Source organism: Miniopterus schreibersii, assembly GCF_964146895.1.
Source record: "Miniopterus schreibersii genome assembly, chromosome: 13".
Classification (NCBI taxonomy): Eukaryota; Metazoa; Chordata; class Mammalia; order Chiroptera; family Miniopteridae; genus Miniopterus; species Miniopterus schreibersii.
Window position 1 is genome coordinate 52721605 of NC_138113.1, and position 19483 is coordinate 52741087.

The following is a 19483-nucleotide window of genomic DNA, read 5'->3' on the forward strand; positions in this document are numbered from 1 at the left end:
TAAAAGGAAGAATTCAATAGTGCAAGCAAAGTCTGTTTTTTAACTTCTTCATGAAAAACAAAACCCTGAATTAGGATGTTAAATTAATTTTATAATTAATAAAAGAGATCAAAGCAATTAGAAATGAACTAAACAATATGAAAGAAAAAGATCATTCAACGTAAGGATACGTCCTTTAAGAGGCAAATCAAAAATAGCATGTGCAGCCTGGCCAGCGTGGCTCAGCAGCTGAGCATTGACTCAGGATCCAGGAGGTCGCGGTTGATTCCCGGTCAGGGCACATGCCCTGGTTGCGGGCTCGGTCCCCAGTGGAGGGCGTGCAGGAGGCAGCCGATCAGGGACTCTCCCATCACTGATGTTTCTATCTCTCTCTCCCTCTCCCTTCCTCTCTCTGAAATCAGTAAAGACATATTTTTAAAAAAAAAAAAAAAAACAGTATGTGCAAACCACATGTGCAACCACAACATAAAAAATCCCCTGAACTAGAAGAATGAACTGATCCTGAAAGATGAAAGAGCACTCCATGTTTGAAGAAATGCTCAACACTGAGATGTATTTTGGTTAACCCGCAGAAATTTAAAGGAATAACTCCTTCATGTTCAAGCAGAAAGAGCAAACCATCTATAAAAAGTAACAAGACGGGCATTTCAGAGGAATATATATCAAAGCTCAAGAGAGGCTCCAAATCTGATGAAACCAAAGAAATATGAAGAGAGAGAAAGAGATGGAAAAAGAGAATGTTATCTGGAATGAAGTTCATCTTATATTTGTGATCTTTTTTTTCCCTGGATGGTGGGATTTAAGTTATCTTTAAATTTCATTTTTCATTATTATTTAAATTATTTAAATGAGCATGTAACCTGTTAATAGAAAAACAATGAGTAGAAAGAGAAAGAGAAGAATTAAGATGGAAAGTAAGTATGCCAATACACAGGCTGTCCCAAAAAAATGTATACACACTTTGAATAATTATTAATTCCAATAGGTTACATCTGAAAGGAAACAAACATCAATCGAGCTATCAAAAAATATACGTGTATACATTTTTGGGGACACCCTATATTAACAATTATCAACTCTAGTGGTGACTTTCTAACTTCCAAGTATTATTATTTGCATTGTAAGAGGAACCAGCCTTGAAGGAAGACTCTGGCAGGCAAACTAGGAAAGGAGACAACTCTGGGCATAAGCAAAGAGAGAAAAGTATGAAAGAAAACGCCATGCTTAGGAAATAGCAAGACGTTCTTGAAGTAGATGGAGAAGCAGCTCGGTTAGATTAAATACTATGCTTGCACTTCATTCTAGCGTTTATTTTTGTCATTGATTTACCTAATATCACTCAAAGAAGTTAAAGTAGGTTTATCTTTCTATTTTTCAGGCACAGAAATTCAATGTGCAGACCTCAGGGAGAAAATAATTCAGTACTGATCTAATAGCACCCTACTCTAGAAGACAGTGCAAACATTGAATGGAGAGGGAACCCTGTCCTCAAGGTGTTTACAATATATTTGAGAGATTAGACAGATACAAAGAAAATTAAACAGTAATATATGGTAACACAACAAACGTCGGCACAATAGGAATGCAGAAGGAAAGAAGCTCTCCAACAGCTGGAGCAGACTGTAGAAGTGGCGGAACTCACACTAGACCTGGAAGATTTAAAATCTCCAGTTTCACAGAGAATTGTATTAAAGGATCCCTACCAATAACCATACCACAATTCCACAAAGGTGGAGTATTGCTCTTCTTTCTTACTGAAATTATAAAGAAAAAAAGGACCAATTTATCAGTTATACTGAAATTTGACTGAAAAAACAATTAAAGACAACTTATATCAAAATAAATTCCAGGTAGGTAACTTTTCATCTAGTTTTTCATGGTTTCATACGTTGGACTTAACTCTTTACTACGCATACAAAAATAGCCTTTTTAACCATAATTATAAAGGAAGAGACCAAAAGAGAGGAGATGCAAAATTTAATTTCTCTCTTATATACAAAGATTAGTCAAAAAACTGGGAAAATTGCTTATAATATATTTAAGAACTCATAACTCGGTAAGAAAAATATAAACACTTCAACAGAAAAACAGGTAAAGGGTATGATCCAAATTCACAAAAGGTTATACACCTTTTTTGTTCATTTTGGAAAATATCCTACCTACATGAAATTTATGTGGAAGTTCACTCGGCGGTGCGGCTCGTCCCCGGTCCCTCCTTGCGCTGTCCCCAGCTCCCGCCTGGCTGCCGCCCCAGCGAGCAGGCGCGTCCCACCCCGGCCTCCGCTCCAGAAATCCCCCCACCGCCTGGCCCCCTCCTGGCTAGCCCCTCATGTTGGCCTCGCTTTCTTCTCGCTCGAATCTAACTTTCTCAGTGAGAATTATGCTAACCTCCCTTTTCTTTTTTCTTTAATCCGCACCTGAGGATATTTTTCCATTGATTCTTAGAGAGAGTGGAAGGGAGAGAAAAGGGGGGGAGAAACATCGATGTGAGGGAGACAAATCGATTGGTTGCCTCCTGCATGCACCCCGACAGGGGCCAAGGATCGGGCCCACACTCCAACCACTGAGCCAAACTGGCCAGGGCTACCCTCCCTTTTCAATATTGCAACTGGCTCCCTACCTTCGAACCCCATGTGCATCCCCAGCCCCCTTTAGTCTGACCTGCTTTTTCCTTTTTCCAGAATACTTATCGCAAATTATAAAACGATAAAAATCAAATGGTCTAAAGGAATGATTTCAATAGACTGCAAGGAGCAAGGAAGGCTACTCTGAAAACTCATGCTCAAATGTACTGTAATTTCCATCTGGAAAGGGCTGTGTGAGGCGCTGTCCAGAGGGACAGAGTGGGGACTAACCTATAGGAATTAATTATAAAAACATAAAACTGAAACAGCCAACAATTTGAAATCCCAGTGAGTAAACCTATGCTAAAAAGCAGAAGTTATAGAGAGGATGACTTGCAGGTCGGCATGAGGAAGGGTGAGAGCCATCCAAAGATGGAAGGCTCCCCGGGAGGGTCTGAGTTCCCTCTTAGCTGTGGGTGAACAGAGACAGGATGAGATTTGCTGGGGATGCCACAGAGGGTCAAGCATCCCATCACTGATGCCCTCCATGAGACTTTCAAGGCATCAAAGAATGGGGGGAGGGAGAAGTGGTCTTTATATGTTTTCAGGGCTTGCAAAAATAGCTGAATGCAAACATTTATCTATTTCCCCCTGTCCACCCTTCTGTCTCGGGGACAAGGGGTCAACCATTTACTGTGCATTAAAGTCATGCCCAGGGCTCTGTGGACCCCAGTGCTATGAAATCAGCAATATTTCTGGAGGATACGTCTGCAAGACAACAAATAAACAGAGCTCTGGATAAATATGTGGGTTAAGTTTGCATAAATTATGAAGCAATGCATTAGCATGAGTAAGTGAAACAGATATCGTGACCGAAACAGGATCAACGAAGCACACAATGACATGCAGAGAAAAAAGCCCGAGGGACATTCTGGGACTCAGGGCTCGTTGGAATCCAGGGGGCCTCTAAGAACCCCAGGTATTCCAGGCTATTTTAAGTCCGTCGAAACAGAATTCAAGTGGCAGGACGTATGGCGGTCTGGGCGTCCCCGTCCACCTCATTCACCTCCATGTTCCCACTACCTCATTTTGTGGCAGCTCACGTCACGTGGCCAGAGGACACAGTGTCTGCCACCACACAGACGCGCAGCACAGGCGCAGCACTCAACACTGCCCCCGAGCCAGGGCTTCTGCTCGTGAAAACAGAACAAAAGAGAACCAGGGAAATGGGGCAGAGCCACTGCCTGCTTTAGCTTGCGCTTCTGAGGGCGGTGCACAGAAATGCAGCTATTTCGCGTGGGCTCAGTTTACATACATCAGTAAATATGGTTCCTATTTCTCTCTGTAATGGCAGCTATAAGTTACAGGTCAGAAGTGTTTGGCTCCTCTCTTCCCATAAAGGTTTGGCAGGAATTATTGAGGCCCCAAGGAGACAAGGTCAGTGATTGGATGGGAGTGACTTCTTTCACTCATATCCTAAAATTAATGAGCTAATTCGACAAATATGTGCTGAGCACCAACTATGCACCAGGTAGTTAGGGATGCTTCAGTAGACTACACAGTAAAAACAAAAACAAAATCCTTGCCTTTAAGGCACTCCTATTTTAGTGAAATTCATCCACCTCACCTCAATTTCTGGATTCTGAGCTCTCACACCATCTAGAGTTGAGCCCATTAGAAGGTAAACGTAAAGCAAACAGAGCTAATGTAAGTGATTATACTGGTTATTATGAGTTGTTATTATTGCGGATTTCATTAAGTGCTTACTATGTGCCAGTCACTATTCTAAGCACTGTAAAGAATTAACTTAATAAGTAGTCATAAAAATGCTATCGATAGGTACTATTACATTGAATTGTGTCATGGAGATAAAGTGTTTACAAAGGTAGACGAGTTAAAATGAGGTCGTTAGGGTGGGCCCTAATCCAACATAACTTAAGACCTTACAGAAAGCGGAAATCTGGACAGACACACAACAGAGGGAAGAAAACGTGAAGACACAGGGAGAAAACAGCCATCTATGGGCCAAAGAAAGAGGCCTAGAACTGACTCTCCCTCACAGCCCTCAGAAGAAACCAACCCTGCTGACACCTTGACTTCAGACTTCTAGCCTCCAGAGACTGTGAGGCAATTAATTTCCGTGGTTCTAAGCCAACCAATTTGTGGTACTTTGTTACAGCAGTGCAGCAAACTGATAAAGGAGCAGCCATGATTCCTCATCACAGACCCAGCCGATGAGACGCCAGGTCATCCGGGGAGCAAATGGAGTGAGAGTCAAACTCAGACAATCTGGCTGCAGCGAATGCACTCCTCGTTCTGCTCTAAAACCAGCCCATTTATGCAGAGAGACGGGTCCTGAGCAGCAGCAGGAGTCCCCTTTCACCTCCGAGAAAGGTACTGCTAATGCTGGTTAATCACGTAAGTGATTCGCTGCTCAGCCCAATTAAACGTGCTATTGGATTCTCTGGCTTCAAAGAGCTCTATTTCAGTGAGTCATTCTAAATACCTACTATCTGAAATTTTTAACATTTTTCCTCAGCCCAAATCTTGTTGATTCTGTATTTCATTTAACTGGAGATACAGCTTAAGTGTGACATGTTCCATATAGATAATAGCTTAGAAAAGCCAACTACACAGAGAGACGATTCTATCTCAGCCTTGTCATAAAATCTCAGAGGGCCAACCATTAAAAAAGGGAGAGTTAGGTCACTCAGGCTTTGCTATGTTAATCCAAGACTGTCTTTGTCTTCAAAGATATCAGTTATAGCTGGCAAACACAAAAGGACTTTCAGAATTGCACTTTCCTTTCTCTTCCGACCACATCTGTCTCTCTCTAGCACACACGTGTGCACACACACATGCACATACATCCATGCACAAAACCACTGCCAGTAATATCCCCATTTTCCTATTTTGTTTGCTGTTGCTGTTCAGAGGTATTACTAGCGAGAATTACATAGCCCATATTTACCAAATGCTTTCTATATTATTAGTGTGCTAATAAGCATGTTACATACTTTGCCTCATCTCCTCCCTCCAATAACTCTGCCAAGCAGATATTACAATGTCTCCCCTTCACACGAGAAAAAAGGCCTGGCAGAGTTAAACAACTTGCTCCCACCCACATGGCTCACAAGTGGTAGGCAGAGTCGAGATCTGAACCCAGTCCTTGCTGGTCTGCAGAGCCACTGTCATCCCTCTGTGCTCGCACACGGTTTCCAACCACGGAAGTATAAACTACGAAAGAAGAGGCTTTTCTCACAGGGCTGTCCAGTGACACTTTTCCAGGGTGGAGGTGATGCTGAGTCATACGTCATCGTTTCAAGCAGCTCCAAACACAGAGGTCTCAGGCTCAAGTCCCAGGGTTAGAGTCAACACATAAGATTGCATTTTAAGGGAAAACAGCCATAATCTGTCCAGATGCTTTCAGAGAGAGAAAGCTCTACGAAAACAGAAAATACACAGTAAAAATGGAGTGGGGCTGGCTAACAGCCTGTGCCTGGGGTCCAGGTTCTGTCCTCAATGCCTCCGGCACTGGGAGCCATCTCCAACTGCACGGCTAGAAAACTACAGGAGCCCCGAGAGAAAGGGGACAGAACAGGACACCAGCACCTTCACACACCAGGACACATTTTGATACGGTTAAGCGTTTTACCCTTTAGGGCCCCGCTGGCTAAATATAAAAGTACCAAAAAAAAATGTGGAAACGTTTCCAAGTGCCAGCCTTCACAATGACCTTCAGAATGACCTTCAACAATACGGAAAACAAGTCCTTTCATCCAGCATCTGAGATCAAAGTTTCAAGTCTTCACTCTCCTCAGTCTACGCGGTACAAGCTGTCCGCATCCTGGAGACGAGAACGGAGAGCGGGCACTGGGACGTGCAGAGCGCCACTGTCACTAGGCTACCCTGTCCCACGGGACGTGGCTTCTGCCTGCAGTCGGTGAAGGCGATCGGAGATGTGGGTGATGGGGAGGATGAGTCCACAACAGACAGGGAAACCGAGTCTCCAGGCTGGCCACTCACCCTCCCTTCATCAATGAGCACTCAACTAGCACAGCTGGATTTGAAGACATTAGACAGCTCAAATGTAATTAAGAACTTCAGACTGGCATGAATATGTAATGTACACACTGCTCTGCAGATGCCTTTTTCGTCCGACAGGCTGGTGCCGACTTTAATGTGGAAGAAATCCATTTTCATACAAAGGTAGCCAAGAGTGACAGGAAATAGGAAGCCTACACCATTTATCTTCTGTGAACTTAAAAAAAAATCAGTTAATTGCTTTTCTAGGAAGCTATTTTGTAGAATCATGGTACTTTATCTTTCTGCTCTTATTTGTGGTATAAATGGTGATTTTTAAATGCCCCTTGTGAAAATGCGAGGATTAATCAATACATCTTAAACTAATTACTTATCTTAACAAATAAAATTCTGATCAACCAAAAATGGTTACTCTGGTCTTGTGGATGAATTCTCAGCCATGACTAAAACTCCTAATACACAGTCGATTCGCTGACATTCAAGTTTAGGTGTTTCTTTCTTTATAATTAACTAAGCTAAGGGCAGCAGCCCCTGGTTTCCTGCCTTCCCTGCCTTTTCAAATGCATTCTATTTCCAGCCATCAGAGCCCTCTGCAAGAGTAGTTTCCAATCACTGCTATTTATTAAATGAATAGCTAACAGAGACTAAACTGTGTATTTTTTGGAATACCACTGCTGAAACTGTAATCTTGCCAAACAATGCCATAGCCTGAGACCCATACTTTGTCTCAATAGCACGCACATTAGACTTTTTCATACAATGCATGTTCTTTTGTATTGTCTCATTTCTGCCTCGCCTGTATCACTTGGCATTAGATACTATTTTTAAATTCTATGAAGTGTGAGGCTAATATAAATTACTCTTTTCAAATCTAAAATTATCATTTTAATAGTAATTTATTATTATTCCATGAGCCAAAGACAGATACACCAAGAAGCTAATGACACATCAGCTTCAGGGCCCCCTGAGCAGAGGTTCTCTAAGGCCCAGGAGGGGCCCTAGCAATGTGCTAATACATGTTTTTGTAAAAATTTCAAGTGTAAGATATTTTTCATTCTGTTTTCCTAAAGAGGACCCCCCCCCCCAAAAAAAATGGTGTAAACTTTAGGCCTCACAAAACCTGTATCTTGCCCTCCAGGTAAATAGTCCCCATCATCTGATTCTTGAATTACATGTTAAGGGCAAAACATTAATTTTGCGTTTGTGTGTGAAACAAAAAGTAATTCACTTCAATTGGATGTGAGATTTAATGTGCCCTGCCCTAGAACACTCTAGAATGCACGTTTAAGTCAATTGTTCAGTCTTCTGACTCTCACCTAACAGTAATCACCCTTCCAAGTGACACTGCAGGGAAGGCTCACTTAATGAGGGGTTGGTGTCAAGAGTAAATGACTCAACTACAACAACAAAAATATGTTTTTCATTAAACACAAAACTGAGCTGGGAAAAATCAGCCAGGAGGCAGGTGTATCAGTTAAGAAATTCCCTTGAGGTCTTTAACTTCCACATCAAATTGCACTAAATTTTTCTGCACTAATTACCTACTATTGAAGACTAAAGAATTATAAGAAATAACTCAGCACAGCAGCACATAGAGTACAGATATTATAAGGAAAGAATGAAGATTTAAAAGAGAGTCACCAATTCTCAATTTTTAAAAATAACACAGAATATTTTTCTACTACAGGGATTATGAAGGTGAGAGAATTTTCCTAGGGCAAGACAGATGATTTTAAATTTAGTTTGGACTTTAAGTGACAGAAATTGCAAAGTAAAAGTTAACTGCTAGCATCTAACTTATTCAATGCATCTAAATTTCTTGGAGACAGAGATCACATCTTAGATTTTTTATAATATTTCTCACATCACATTATACCTAGTCATTGACTTGATTTTCTCATGAGAAATGTACCTATGCAACACCATACCTGCACCTTCCCTGTCTTTGCCATTTTCACCTAACACTTCCTTTTAGCCTCCAAATTCTTCACACTGTCCTAAGTCTTGCTCAATTGCTAACATCCTGAAAAAGTATAGTCCAGATACAAGTTCCCTTCAGGTCATTTTCTCTGTCAATTTCCCTAAAAAACACATTCACTGCTTCACTAGAGATCAGTCAACTATTTAGAGGATATTTTATTTTTAAAATTGTTTTATTATCTAAAAAAAACCCACCACAACAAATAATCCCTCAAAAGTAAAATTTGATTGGTTGATAAAATTCTTCGGTTTCTATGGTAAGATTGTGGATTTATGGAATTGCCCTATAAATACTGAATGATATACCTACCAAAGGGTATCTCTTAATTTCTTAAGGTAATGTAAAAACAAACAAAAAAAATCCTGAGTTGGAAGGTTGGGAAATGTAACTTACAAATACCACCCTGCTACTAACTAGAAAGAGCCATTTTGTTATTATGATAGTGGACTGATTAAACACAGCAATATTAGAAAATACAAATTACCATATTTTCCATAATATGCAAAGCTTTCTGCTAAAATAAAGACTGTATATCCCACCAGAAAAAAATCCACTGATTGTAACTTTGTCCTATGAACAACACTTCTTACCTCTGTCAGGGCACGATTGCCTCTTTGAAGTGTTCAGCATAGAACGTTCAGGAGAAGTAGGCTGACGGGTTCAACGTCATTACACATAGGGGAAGTGAAACACTTCCTGTATAAAAGCTCTAATTTCTGTCGGTCCATCTCAGGCATTTCCCTCTTGCTCTGATTACCGAACACCAAGCCAGTGTGTCATTCCCAATCTAGCTCCTGCAAGGAGCTCCATACGTTATTAATGACATACCCAAACCTAATGCAAACTATATAATTATTTGCATACGGCTGAACTGGCGATCAAAAACTGGCTTGTAACCAGAGCTTTGTCAACTCATGAGGTTCCAAAATAAATAAATTATTACAGAATAAATCTCAAGTTTCTTTGGTACATAAAGATCATTTTAACAAAGAATCAATTGGGATTAAAATTATAAAGGGATTCCTGATGGTTGCAGTCAGCACTGAGCAAGGATAAACCATGCTTTTTGTTGCCAACCCAGGTCATTTGATAATAATAACAAAAATCAAAGAGCTTGATGAATTCAATTTTGTAAGGTGGTATCTATGTGTGTTTCCTACAAACTTTTAAATACATAAATGCTTGCAGAAGTTACATTTTTGTTTCTATTAATTTCTAATGAACACTTTCTGGGATCCATCATAAATGAATTATCAAAAGTTGTTACTGGTTACTAGTATACATGTCTTCTAACTTCCCCGTTAGAACCTGTGTAAATATCTCAAAGTAAAAAAAAATATATGTCTTCTCTAAGAGTAATATATTGATTGACCTTCCAATTGTTGAGTGGTGCTTTCTGAGATGACAGCTCAAAAATGGTTAAGCTCAGGGTTGTCAGACATTCAAGAAGATACATTAAATCATTTTCTTCATTTGGTTATTAGATCAAACTAAGACACAAAGACTATTCTGGCCACAGTTACTCCATCTTTAAAAAAGATTACGTCAAAAAGAAAAGAATAAACTTGAATAGTTCTTAAGTACAATGTTCTAGAACTCACCTTTATTTCAGTTAGCATACCATATCACAGCGAAACAAAAACACGTGCGGTCATATTTCTTATTCATGTGCTCTTGACAACTGCCATCAATTAGGAATACAGCATAAGATATGCTTCTCTAAAACAAAATTTCCTTTTCCATCCAGATTTCTGTTCAAGTTACTAGTCATGGCCTCTCTGCTACCTCTGTGACTACGTGCTTCGCTTGTTTTAAATTCTAACATTCCAGCCCAGCCGGGCGTGGCTCAGCGGTTGAGTATCGACCTAGGATCCTAGGCGATCAGGGTTCGATTCCCAGTCAGAGCATATGCCCAGGTTGTGGGCTCGATCCCCAGTCGGGGGCGTGCAGGAGGCAGCCGATCAATGACTCTCTCATCATTGAAGTTTCTATCTCTCTCTCTCCCTCTCCTTTCCTCTCGCTGAAATCAACAAAGATATATTTTTTAAAAAAAGATAAAAATAAATTCTAACATTCCATACAAGCAATCTTCGCATTTGAACAAGTCACAATGCAAACCAGGAGAATCTGAACTAAAATGTTTGGCTCTCTTCATAAAGCCTACGATATTGTTTTTATAGGACACAAGGAGTCCTTACTTTATCAACACCAATGGACCTGGACCTTCAATAGTATACTATGGGTGGAACCTCTGACACATCTGAATATTTGCCATAGTCAGCACTGAATCATTTAATGAGTACTTTCAAAATCATTCTGAGGTTTACTTTGTCACATCTGTCCTGAAACATTTCTAAAGTGACCAAAGTGTTAAATTTCTGAAGTCTTTTACATAAAAATTAACCTCTTTACATACCAAAAATTATAGCTTTTAAAGTACTTTCATTTTTAGTATCTAGCATCTCCGGAACACTGGCTTTTTTACAAATATCCCCTGAACTACATTAAAGCAGACATTCCTTCCTGAACCTACATACAAATACACCTGTAGGAACTTAAAAAATTCTGACTGTACTCAGTTTGAGACTGTAAGAAAGCATTACGTATGTGCACACCCTCCCTTTCCAATTGCTGCAAACCCTCCCATGTACAGGCGGTCACTTCCTGAAATAAAGAAACCTGGGCATTGAATTCACAGCTGTCAGGTGGTCTCACAGAACTGCTCAGATGCGTGTTAGTAGTAATGAGAAAAGACTCACCTCTGCTTGTTTGGGGATGCTGAACTTGGAAAGCTTGGCCTTGGTTCTGGTGGACTCTGGCTTGGAGGCCGGGACTCCCCTATAGGACGTGCAGTGCACGCTGGTTTCTGTGGACGACTTAAGCTTCGGAGACTCATCCGGAGCCTGATCTTGGCCGTCCATCGGCCGCACATATGCGGTCGGTTTCTGCTGGACCAGGCTGGGTTTTGAAGCCAGGGATGGAGGAAAGTTCTGGACACAGTGTCCACTGCTGCCGTGCTTGGTACCCATAGCAGGTGGTCTTTCCTGGGTGTGAAGACCCACCTCTACACTGCACACCTGTTTGGCCCGTGGCTGCTGTCTGCCAACACCATCTCCAAGCAAGGTCCTGAGAGAGCCCTGTTGTGCTGAGTTGGAAGAAGGAGAGGGAGGTGAGGACGGGGGGCTCGACACACAGTGGTTAGGTTTTTGATTGGGGTTCTTTGGAGGAGCAGATCTGTTCAAATCAATCAACCTGTGTCCGCGCTTACTTGCTCTCTGTGGGCCATCGGGAGGCGGGTGCCCAGCCTTCTGCCAGCCCATAGCGCCCCTCTTACTCTGCTGCACGGGGACAGCTGCTGGCGTGGAAGATGCAGTGCTGCAGACAGATGAGGGCTGGGGCTGGGCTCTTGAATCTGCAACAAAATGTTCATCCATCTTGTTCACAGCAGCCTGAGGAACCCCAGGTTTGGGAACACCAACGAGATGACTCTGATTAGATCTATCCGTTAAGAAGTCTTTCATTTCATCGTAATTGCCTAAAGTATTCTGGATCCGGTTGGAGAGCTCATCCCCCTTGTTAGTCTGGAGAAAGAAAAACACACCTTGTTGTTAAGAGACAATGGAAACATGGCAAACAATGGTGGAGGTGCCTTTATCGACCACAGAGCCCGGGGCAGCCACATGCAGAACGTGAGCTGTGAGATGAAATCAAAACCGTCATCTCTGAAGATGTCCGTCAGCACCCGGCAGCGCAGCAGACCCAGAGAGCTGGTCAGGGCCTTGGCTACGCAAAAGAGGCACCTGTCCTTGGGACTGTGTAGCAGCTGAGAACGTCAAGCTGTACTACTGCAGCATCACAAAGTGGTCCCAATTAAGGCTCTCCAGGAGTGGACTTTTTCTTTTTTTGTGGTCCCAATGGAAGCTTCTCTCGAAAAGTCAGATTTGGCTCAAATTGTTCTCTTTCTAATTTCGAAATATGCAATTATTCTTGTCAGAAACCCAGCGTGGCAGGCAAGAGAAGTTAGAATGAAGTTGAAATGGACATGGAGCTAAATATGCAAGAAGCTATGAGCCTAAACTACACACAGTCCCATGTGGCCTGAGATTCTAGGAGAACACTGCCATTTTACGTGAGCGGCTATATTTCTGGGCTCTGGTATACATGAAAACCAATCTAATAGTTTCTTTCTTATTAACCCTATCAGGTAACCCTGATACCAGCATGATCCATGTGTGACAGATACATAACCCGACCTTTTTTAATAGTGTTTGTTTCCTAACAGTTTAGAAAACATAACAAATGGTACTGACTTTGACAATCAATGCAGAAATGAAGTCTATATTATTGATAAAAATTATAGCAAGTAAATCTCAATACTGACACCAAGATTTGTGGGGGAAGAGACCCCGTTCTTAGTGGCTGGGTTGTGTTCCCTGGGCTGAACAGGCAGAAAACTAACTGAAATTTGATTGGCTAACTCCTCTGGTCAAGACTGCTTCGAGGTACCAACGAGCGAGGGGCGAAGACGAACAATGGAAAGCCATCTACCTTGTAGGGTTCACTGAAGAGGGAATAACTGGAATTAAATGTGCCATCATCCTGCTGAGTCTCCTGATTTCTCCTTTCTCGCTCTTTCCTCCGAAGCACATTCCTATCTGGTTCGTAGACACTGCATTGGGAGAAAGAAAAGAAAATAACTACACACACAAAAATTACAGGCTAAAGCACAATCTGACATTCACCCAAGTGCAGAAGCCTGGTGCATGGACAAATGGTGATGACAGGAACACGGGTCAGGTTAAAGCTAGTCTAACCAAGCAGTGCGGGCTCGGGTGTCTGATAATTACACTCTTCGGAAGGAGAAAAGTCCTGGGGACAAGTTCCAGCCAGCTCTAGACCTCTCTGCCTGCTACATGAAAGAGGAAATGTCTAAGCAACTCTGACAGGAGAAGACTGAAAGTAATCTTGAGGCAGAAGGTAATTATTGCAATGTGTAAACAGGAATCATGAGCGCATTTCCTCCTATGACATAGTCTCCGAGCGTTCTGTGGGCGCGCTCCTGTACTTCCCTTTCTTTCTCTTTTTTTTTTTCACGGCTGTGTTTCTGTAGTGATTCTTTCATTAACTAGCTCCCTAAAGAGCTGTTAAAACTCCATGCGGCAGTGGCTTTCACAGTTACGAACCTTCTTCTGATCTCTGTTAATCAGTCAAGTCGTCAAACTAGGGCTGAATCAATTCTTCCTTTTGGTATATCTGACACTATCGCTCCTCCTAACTATGAAAGATGTGCCAGGAGGAGGGGATATGGCAACGAAGGGAGAGAACGGAAATTGAATTATGGTGTGTCATCAAGGAACTCAGCCTTTTGTTGAAGAAAATTAATATCTCTTCTCCTAAAATGCAATTATGAAGTGACCAGACACCAGATAACTGAGGACTAAGGAAGAAATAGTGTTCCTTCCCCCTATTAGGGAGAAAATAAAGGGCCTAATTCAACTAGTAATAAGGAAGTGACCCGTTTAGAGAAAGGAGGAAGCACACTTGTTTTTTCCAGCTCACTAAAGAAATCTGGCCTAGTATAGACACAGAACTCACACTACCAGCTGTAAAGAACCTGTATATCCCTCAAAATGAGCACTGTCTTCATTTCTTAGCAGAAGCATTTCGTTTCAGTGACCTTATCAGCATTTTGCTTAGAGCTCCCAGTTGGTCCAGTGTGGGCAGATGCCCAAACTGGGAGCAGGACAACCACCTGCTGACTGTGGTTCTCCCCTAACCAGATATGTAATGACATAAAACACCACACACTGTCTCTGAACCCCAGTGTCTTCATTACAGAACAGGGGTGTTTCATGCTGGTGGTGTGAGGTTTAAACACAAAGGCAGTCTGTAAAAAGGGCTTCGCAATGGCTTTCGGTGCCACAATCCAATGTATAGCTATCAAATACTGTTAATGATTGTTAATAATGAAAGGACCTGTGGGTTCCAAGAAACTTATGAAAATAGTAAGGTTTTTTTGTTTTGTTGGTTGAACTGTTATCTTGAGTAAAAGAGACAACAGTTGTGTTATGTAGCTGTAGAGGGCACAAATAAAATAATCATAAAATAAATACCACTTGTCCTCCTAGCTCTGCCCATGTGGCGAGAATACAGGATATCTGAAATTCACTGTCTCCGTGGCAATGCTAAAAATGCTCAGGCAAGACTGTGAGATCACCTAGGGCACTGCATTTAGATGTAAGAATAGGGGATGTTTAAAAAAAAAACAAAACACAGAACATGTAGCCCATTAGCATTTTAATTCATTCTTAATACATTACCCAAAGTTATTAGATTTGGGAGTCCAACCAGTGACCTTCATATAAAGAGCGAGTGCAGCCACAGTCTAACCAACTGAGAGGCTCACAGCTCCTACATCGCCACCACTAAGTAATCTCTGGGGTGGCTGGTGACAGTGAATGGCATAGGGGAGGCGCGAGATGGAAATGACACTCTTAGGCACAGAACCAGGCTTCCAGTTCAAAGGAGAGAATACAACTCTCCTGCCTGCCTGTGAATAGTCACAATATGAAACCCCAGCTTTCATGAACATTCCATGGATTTCAAATGGAGATTTCTCTAAGGACATGTGAGTCATGCAGTGGCTGGACATGACATGGGCTTTAACCAAGAGGAGAATTTCAGTTTCACTATGAACTTGCTAACTTTTGGACCAATACCGACATTTGTAATAAGAAACAAAAAGCTTGCATGGCATGCATCACCTTCCTCCCTGGACAGTATATACAGACACCTGTGAGGTCGCCTACTGTGCACAGAGACCCCCACAAACATGCTTGCTGCACACAGCCAGGTCAAGCCAACCAAACACGTAAGACTGGTGCGATGCATGACGTGGCCGTATGGAACATGGAGCAGGCAGGTGACCATTTAGGATGATTTCGGGCTTCCGAGAGGCCCCCATGCCCAAAATAATACCTCCTGCATCGGCTGGCTGATGACTGAAATTCCACAACTAGAGAGTCATTCCTCTGGTTTAAGATGTCTTCACCCCTGTAAGAAATGTAGACACCACAAGAAGGGAAAGCATTTAAAACTGATCAGCCCTCGTATCTTAAGAGTGTATCAGCTTGTCCGCTTTTTGCCCCCAAGGGCCAGGGTGAAAGGGCACAAGGATACAGAGTGCAAAGTGGGTCCAACAGCAGGCGTGACAAAAAAGGGAGGGGCAATGCAGAGTGTAGCAATGAAAACAATTTATTAACCCTACCTATTTTGCAACGTGGTTTATATATATGCTTAAGACAAAGGCATCAGGATGAAAGCCAAAATCAATTAGGCAGATATCGGACTCACTGCATTTCCAGGGTCAGGGGTAAGGATCACTCCAAATAGGGAGAAGTTGAAGGTGAGGAGGAAGCTGCTTCTTCTTAACAAAATTTGCCTCATTCCCCAACCCCTTTAAGCTTGAAGGTAACCAAAAGCACCCCAAGATGCAGACCACTGACAGCTAAAGTTCTCTAAGGAGGTCCTGCCTGCATATCCTGCCTATGGCTTCTAATACTAGAAAGGACTGAACACTCTCAGGACCACCTACATATACTATACCAACAGAAATGCACTGGCCATCTTTTTTTTTTAATTTTTGTTTTTAATCCCCACCCGAGGACATGTTTTTACTGATTCTCTCAGATTGGGGGGAAAATATGGATCTGAAAGAGAAACATCAATCGGCTGCCTTCCCGTATGTGCACAGAGCAGGGATCGAACCCACAACTCTTTTGGAGCATGGGACAATGCTCCAACTAACTGAGCCACCCGGCCACGGATGCAGTGGCCATCATTTTGGGGACCACCACGATGCTGTGTCAGATGAAAACAAAACGACCAAAAATTACAATCATCCCCTTCTCCAGATGAGAGCAAAGGAAACCCAAGAAGAGGGGCACCACTTCGTCAAGACTTCCTCTCAGAGGTATCGCGTCTCCTCCCTTAGTAGGCAGCCCGGTAGCCTCTGCCAAGAATTCAGCTCTTCCCAATCTACCCACGCCTTATCTTTAACTAGAACCACAACCCCCGCGTCATGTCAGGCCTAGGAAGCTAAAATGCCACCTGCTTAAAGCAAATGTCATTGTAAATGAAAGTCTGGACTTGCCATCCCCCACCTCTCCCTAAGGATCCGAACTTTGATCTCTTCTACCAACACCAAATGTTCTGACTCATAAAGACAGTATCTTCTCAACAGCGAGCCCACTGTTCCACTAATTACAAGTGAAATCTGTGCAGGCGTTCACAGTCCTGAAGAATGCCTCTTTCTTGATCTGTTGCCATTAAAACTCAGCCCTCTTCCCTCCTCTAACATTCAAGCAATATGAGGACCATGCCATTTGCTTTAATTTTTTTTTCTGTTCGTCAGTTTATTTTCTTCATTAGATTCCACATATAAGTGAGATCATATGGCATTTGTCTTTCTCTGGCTGGCTTATTTCACTTAGTGAACCTTTCCCATGACAGGCTGACAGGCAGGCCAGCTTCTCTGGAGATTGAAGCTATAGAGAATTCTGAGTCCTGGCACGCCAATATACATGCTAGACTTAGTAAGAGCCTTGTGTTACGAGCTATGCTTCTTTGTTACTAGCAGATGGTAAAATTTCTATCATCTGTAAAGTTGTTCCTCATTTCTGTGAAAACTACAAGAACCACACTCCTCAAATGTATGTCACCAAATGTATTCATTTATTTTTTTATGCAAGTGGAGGCAGCCAACTGCTACCATATTATTTAATATTTATTGCAGGTGCATAACATACCAGAAAATGAAGCTTTTTAATCAACTACTTTTAAAAAACACTTGTTTTTAGAATTTAAAAAAATAGCCAATTAAAAAAAATGTAGTAAAAACTTTCTGATCATTTCCCATTGATTTGTTTTAATCTACAAATTAAGGCATCCTGTAGGGCTCAGGCAAAAGCCAACTGTGTCAGTTAAGTAGAAACAGATGGTGTCCAAACATGATCTTATTGTTATTTCCAAAATTAATGTATTTTTGATTATATGGTACAGTTTGGACCTAAATAACAGCAATTCCTTTGAGCCTGATGGCTTCTCCTTTCCACTGAGTTCAAAACATTTCACATATCTGTGCCTTAATTATCCTTCCAATGCCCCTTGGAGAAAGACAGGGATAGTAGATATTGCTAGATTAACTTTTTCGAAGATCAAGGAACTTAGGATAAAAGTTTGATCATTAAAATGATGTAATATAGACGACATTATGTAAAAGGAACAGCAGTGTCCAAAGTTCTTTCTTCCTGTCTGTCCAGGGAAGAGGAGCTGCGCATAAGCCAAGCAGTGGCCACACTTGCTACACCCCTGATGTCTGCAAGTCCAGTGTTAATAAACAGTGATCATGAGCCCCACAGCAGCAACACAGGGCACACAAAACAAAGGGAAGCTATTTCTCATGCAGAAAATACTAAGAGAAGATTTCTGGAATAAAGGCTGGGCTATTATAATTTTTTATACTACCAAAACAAAGACAAAAATCAGTCTCTCTCCACAGCACACACACGTAACACAGAATACTGGAATACAGGACAGATACGTAAAGAAGAAAGAAAGTAGAGATTCTAACGTAAGCCAGATGGTATCACCTTTTTCACATAATCCAATCAATTCATCAGCCTGCTCCAATCTTTGCCCAAGCTGCCCTACTGTAGGGTAAAGTTCTGGGGCTCATGCCACCCACCTCCAGCTGAGCCCCAGGGCTGACACCCAGCTGACCCGGCTGGCCAGGAGAGATGGCCCTCTTCCCTCCCGGGCGGATCCATATGCCACCTGACTGAATCTGAACACTTGCTCTAAAGTGAACTGCATTTGCCATGAAGGAGCCTTTCAGCCAAGGGTGTATATAGCTAACTGTACCCCTTGACTAGAATCATCAAGGTGTTTCATTCTTTAAAAAAAATTATCCTACCTAGTGGTATATCTCCATGGTTGGGATCCGGAAACAAGGGCATTCAAGAAGAAAATGAGCCTATTTCTCTCCTATTTTGGAAGGAAGTTATCATGTTCCCCATGTTTAAAAAACATCGCTGTCTTCAAATAGCAGATAGAACTAACAATTCACTTTAGTCCAAAAGCATTTCCTGAATGCCACGGTGTCACATGCTAGGGATACAATTGAGGCTGTGAGCAGTATTTGCTGCTGCTGAGAAGCTGACAGTCTAGGGGAGGAAGGAAGGGGGAGCAGAGGGAAGGGGCACATTCGAAGCAGAGAATGTTGACATGTGGTCAGGAACACGGGGGATCAGGACTGCTTCCTGCAAGACATCACCTTTGAGCTGGGTCTTGAGACAAGGGCAGGTGGAGGAGAGGGAAGGGGAAAGAAGGCTTTAAAACTGCAGATACATATATTACTATTAAGTGGCCTTTGAGAGGACTCAGAGGCGGCGACCCTTGCCCTCCCCGTACCATCTTCTCTCTTTAAGCAGCAGTTCCAGTTCTTTGATCTGCTCCACTGCTAGCCTGTCGTTGCTACCTCACCCTACAAATGTTCATCTGATCCCATTCTGAAAGCAGGTTTGGTTGTGGGGTAAATAAGTGAAAAAACTTTCTTTGCAATTTGTATCAGGCCTGGCCTCGAACAGCTTGATCCCAGAGGAGACAATCTTTTCAGCCATGGAACATTCACAGTCCTGAGACAACATGTGAGCCTGTCCCTGGGGTGTGGACCGGGGCCACCAAGGGGGACAGGGAGAGGAAAAGGCACTCAGTGGGGAGGAAAGAATGTTTCCCAGAAATTCCCCTGCTCTTCAGAGAGCACATCAGAAACTGTGTATAATTAAAGAAACTTAATCAAACACTGCAAAATTCTAACAATCGCTTTAAATTTGAT

At 42.2% G+C, this 19483-nt stretch overlaps 1 protein-coding gene across 6 annotated transcripts in view; it reads right to left on the reverse strand.

Annotated features, from left to right (window-relative positions):
* Window positions 1-19483, reverse strand: part of AFF3 (ALF transcription elongation factor 3) — a 472487-nt gene that overhangs the window by 369828 nt on the left and 83176 nt on the right. For 2 of the 6 annotated variants that reach the window (XM_081156102.1, XM_081156100.1), the window contains exons 3-6: window positions 15568-15642; window positions 13138-13258; window positions 11858-12170; window positions 11349-11734 (exon numbers count right to left, since the gene is read on the reverse strand). In XM_081156102.1, coding sequence (XP_081012228.1) covers window positions 11349-11734; window positions 11858-12170; window positions 13138-13258; window positions 15568-15642 — 895 coding nt within the window. Of the gene's footprint in view, window positions 1-11348; window positions 12171-13137; window positions 13259-15567; window positions 15643-19483 lie in introns of all 6 variants that reach the window. The other 4 variants (XM_081156098.1, XM_081156097.1, XM_081156101.1 and 1 more) reach the window with 3 other exon arrangements.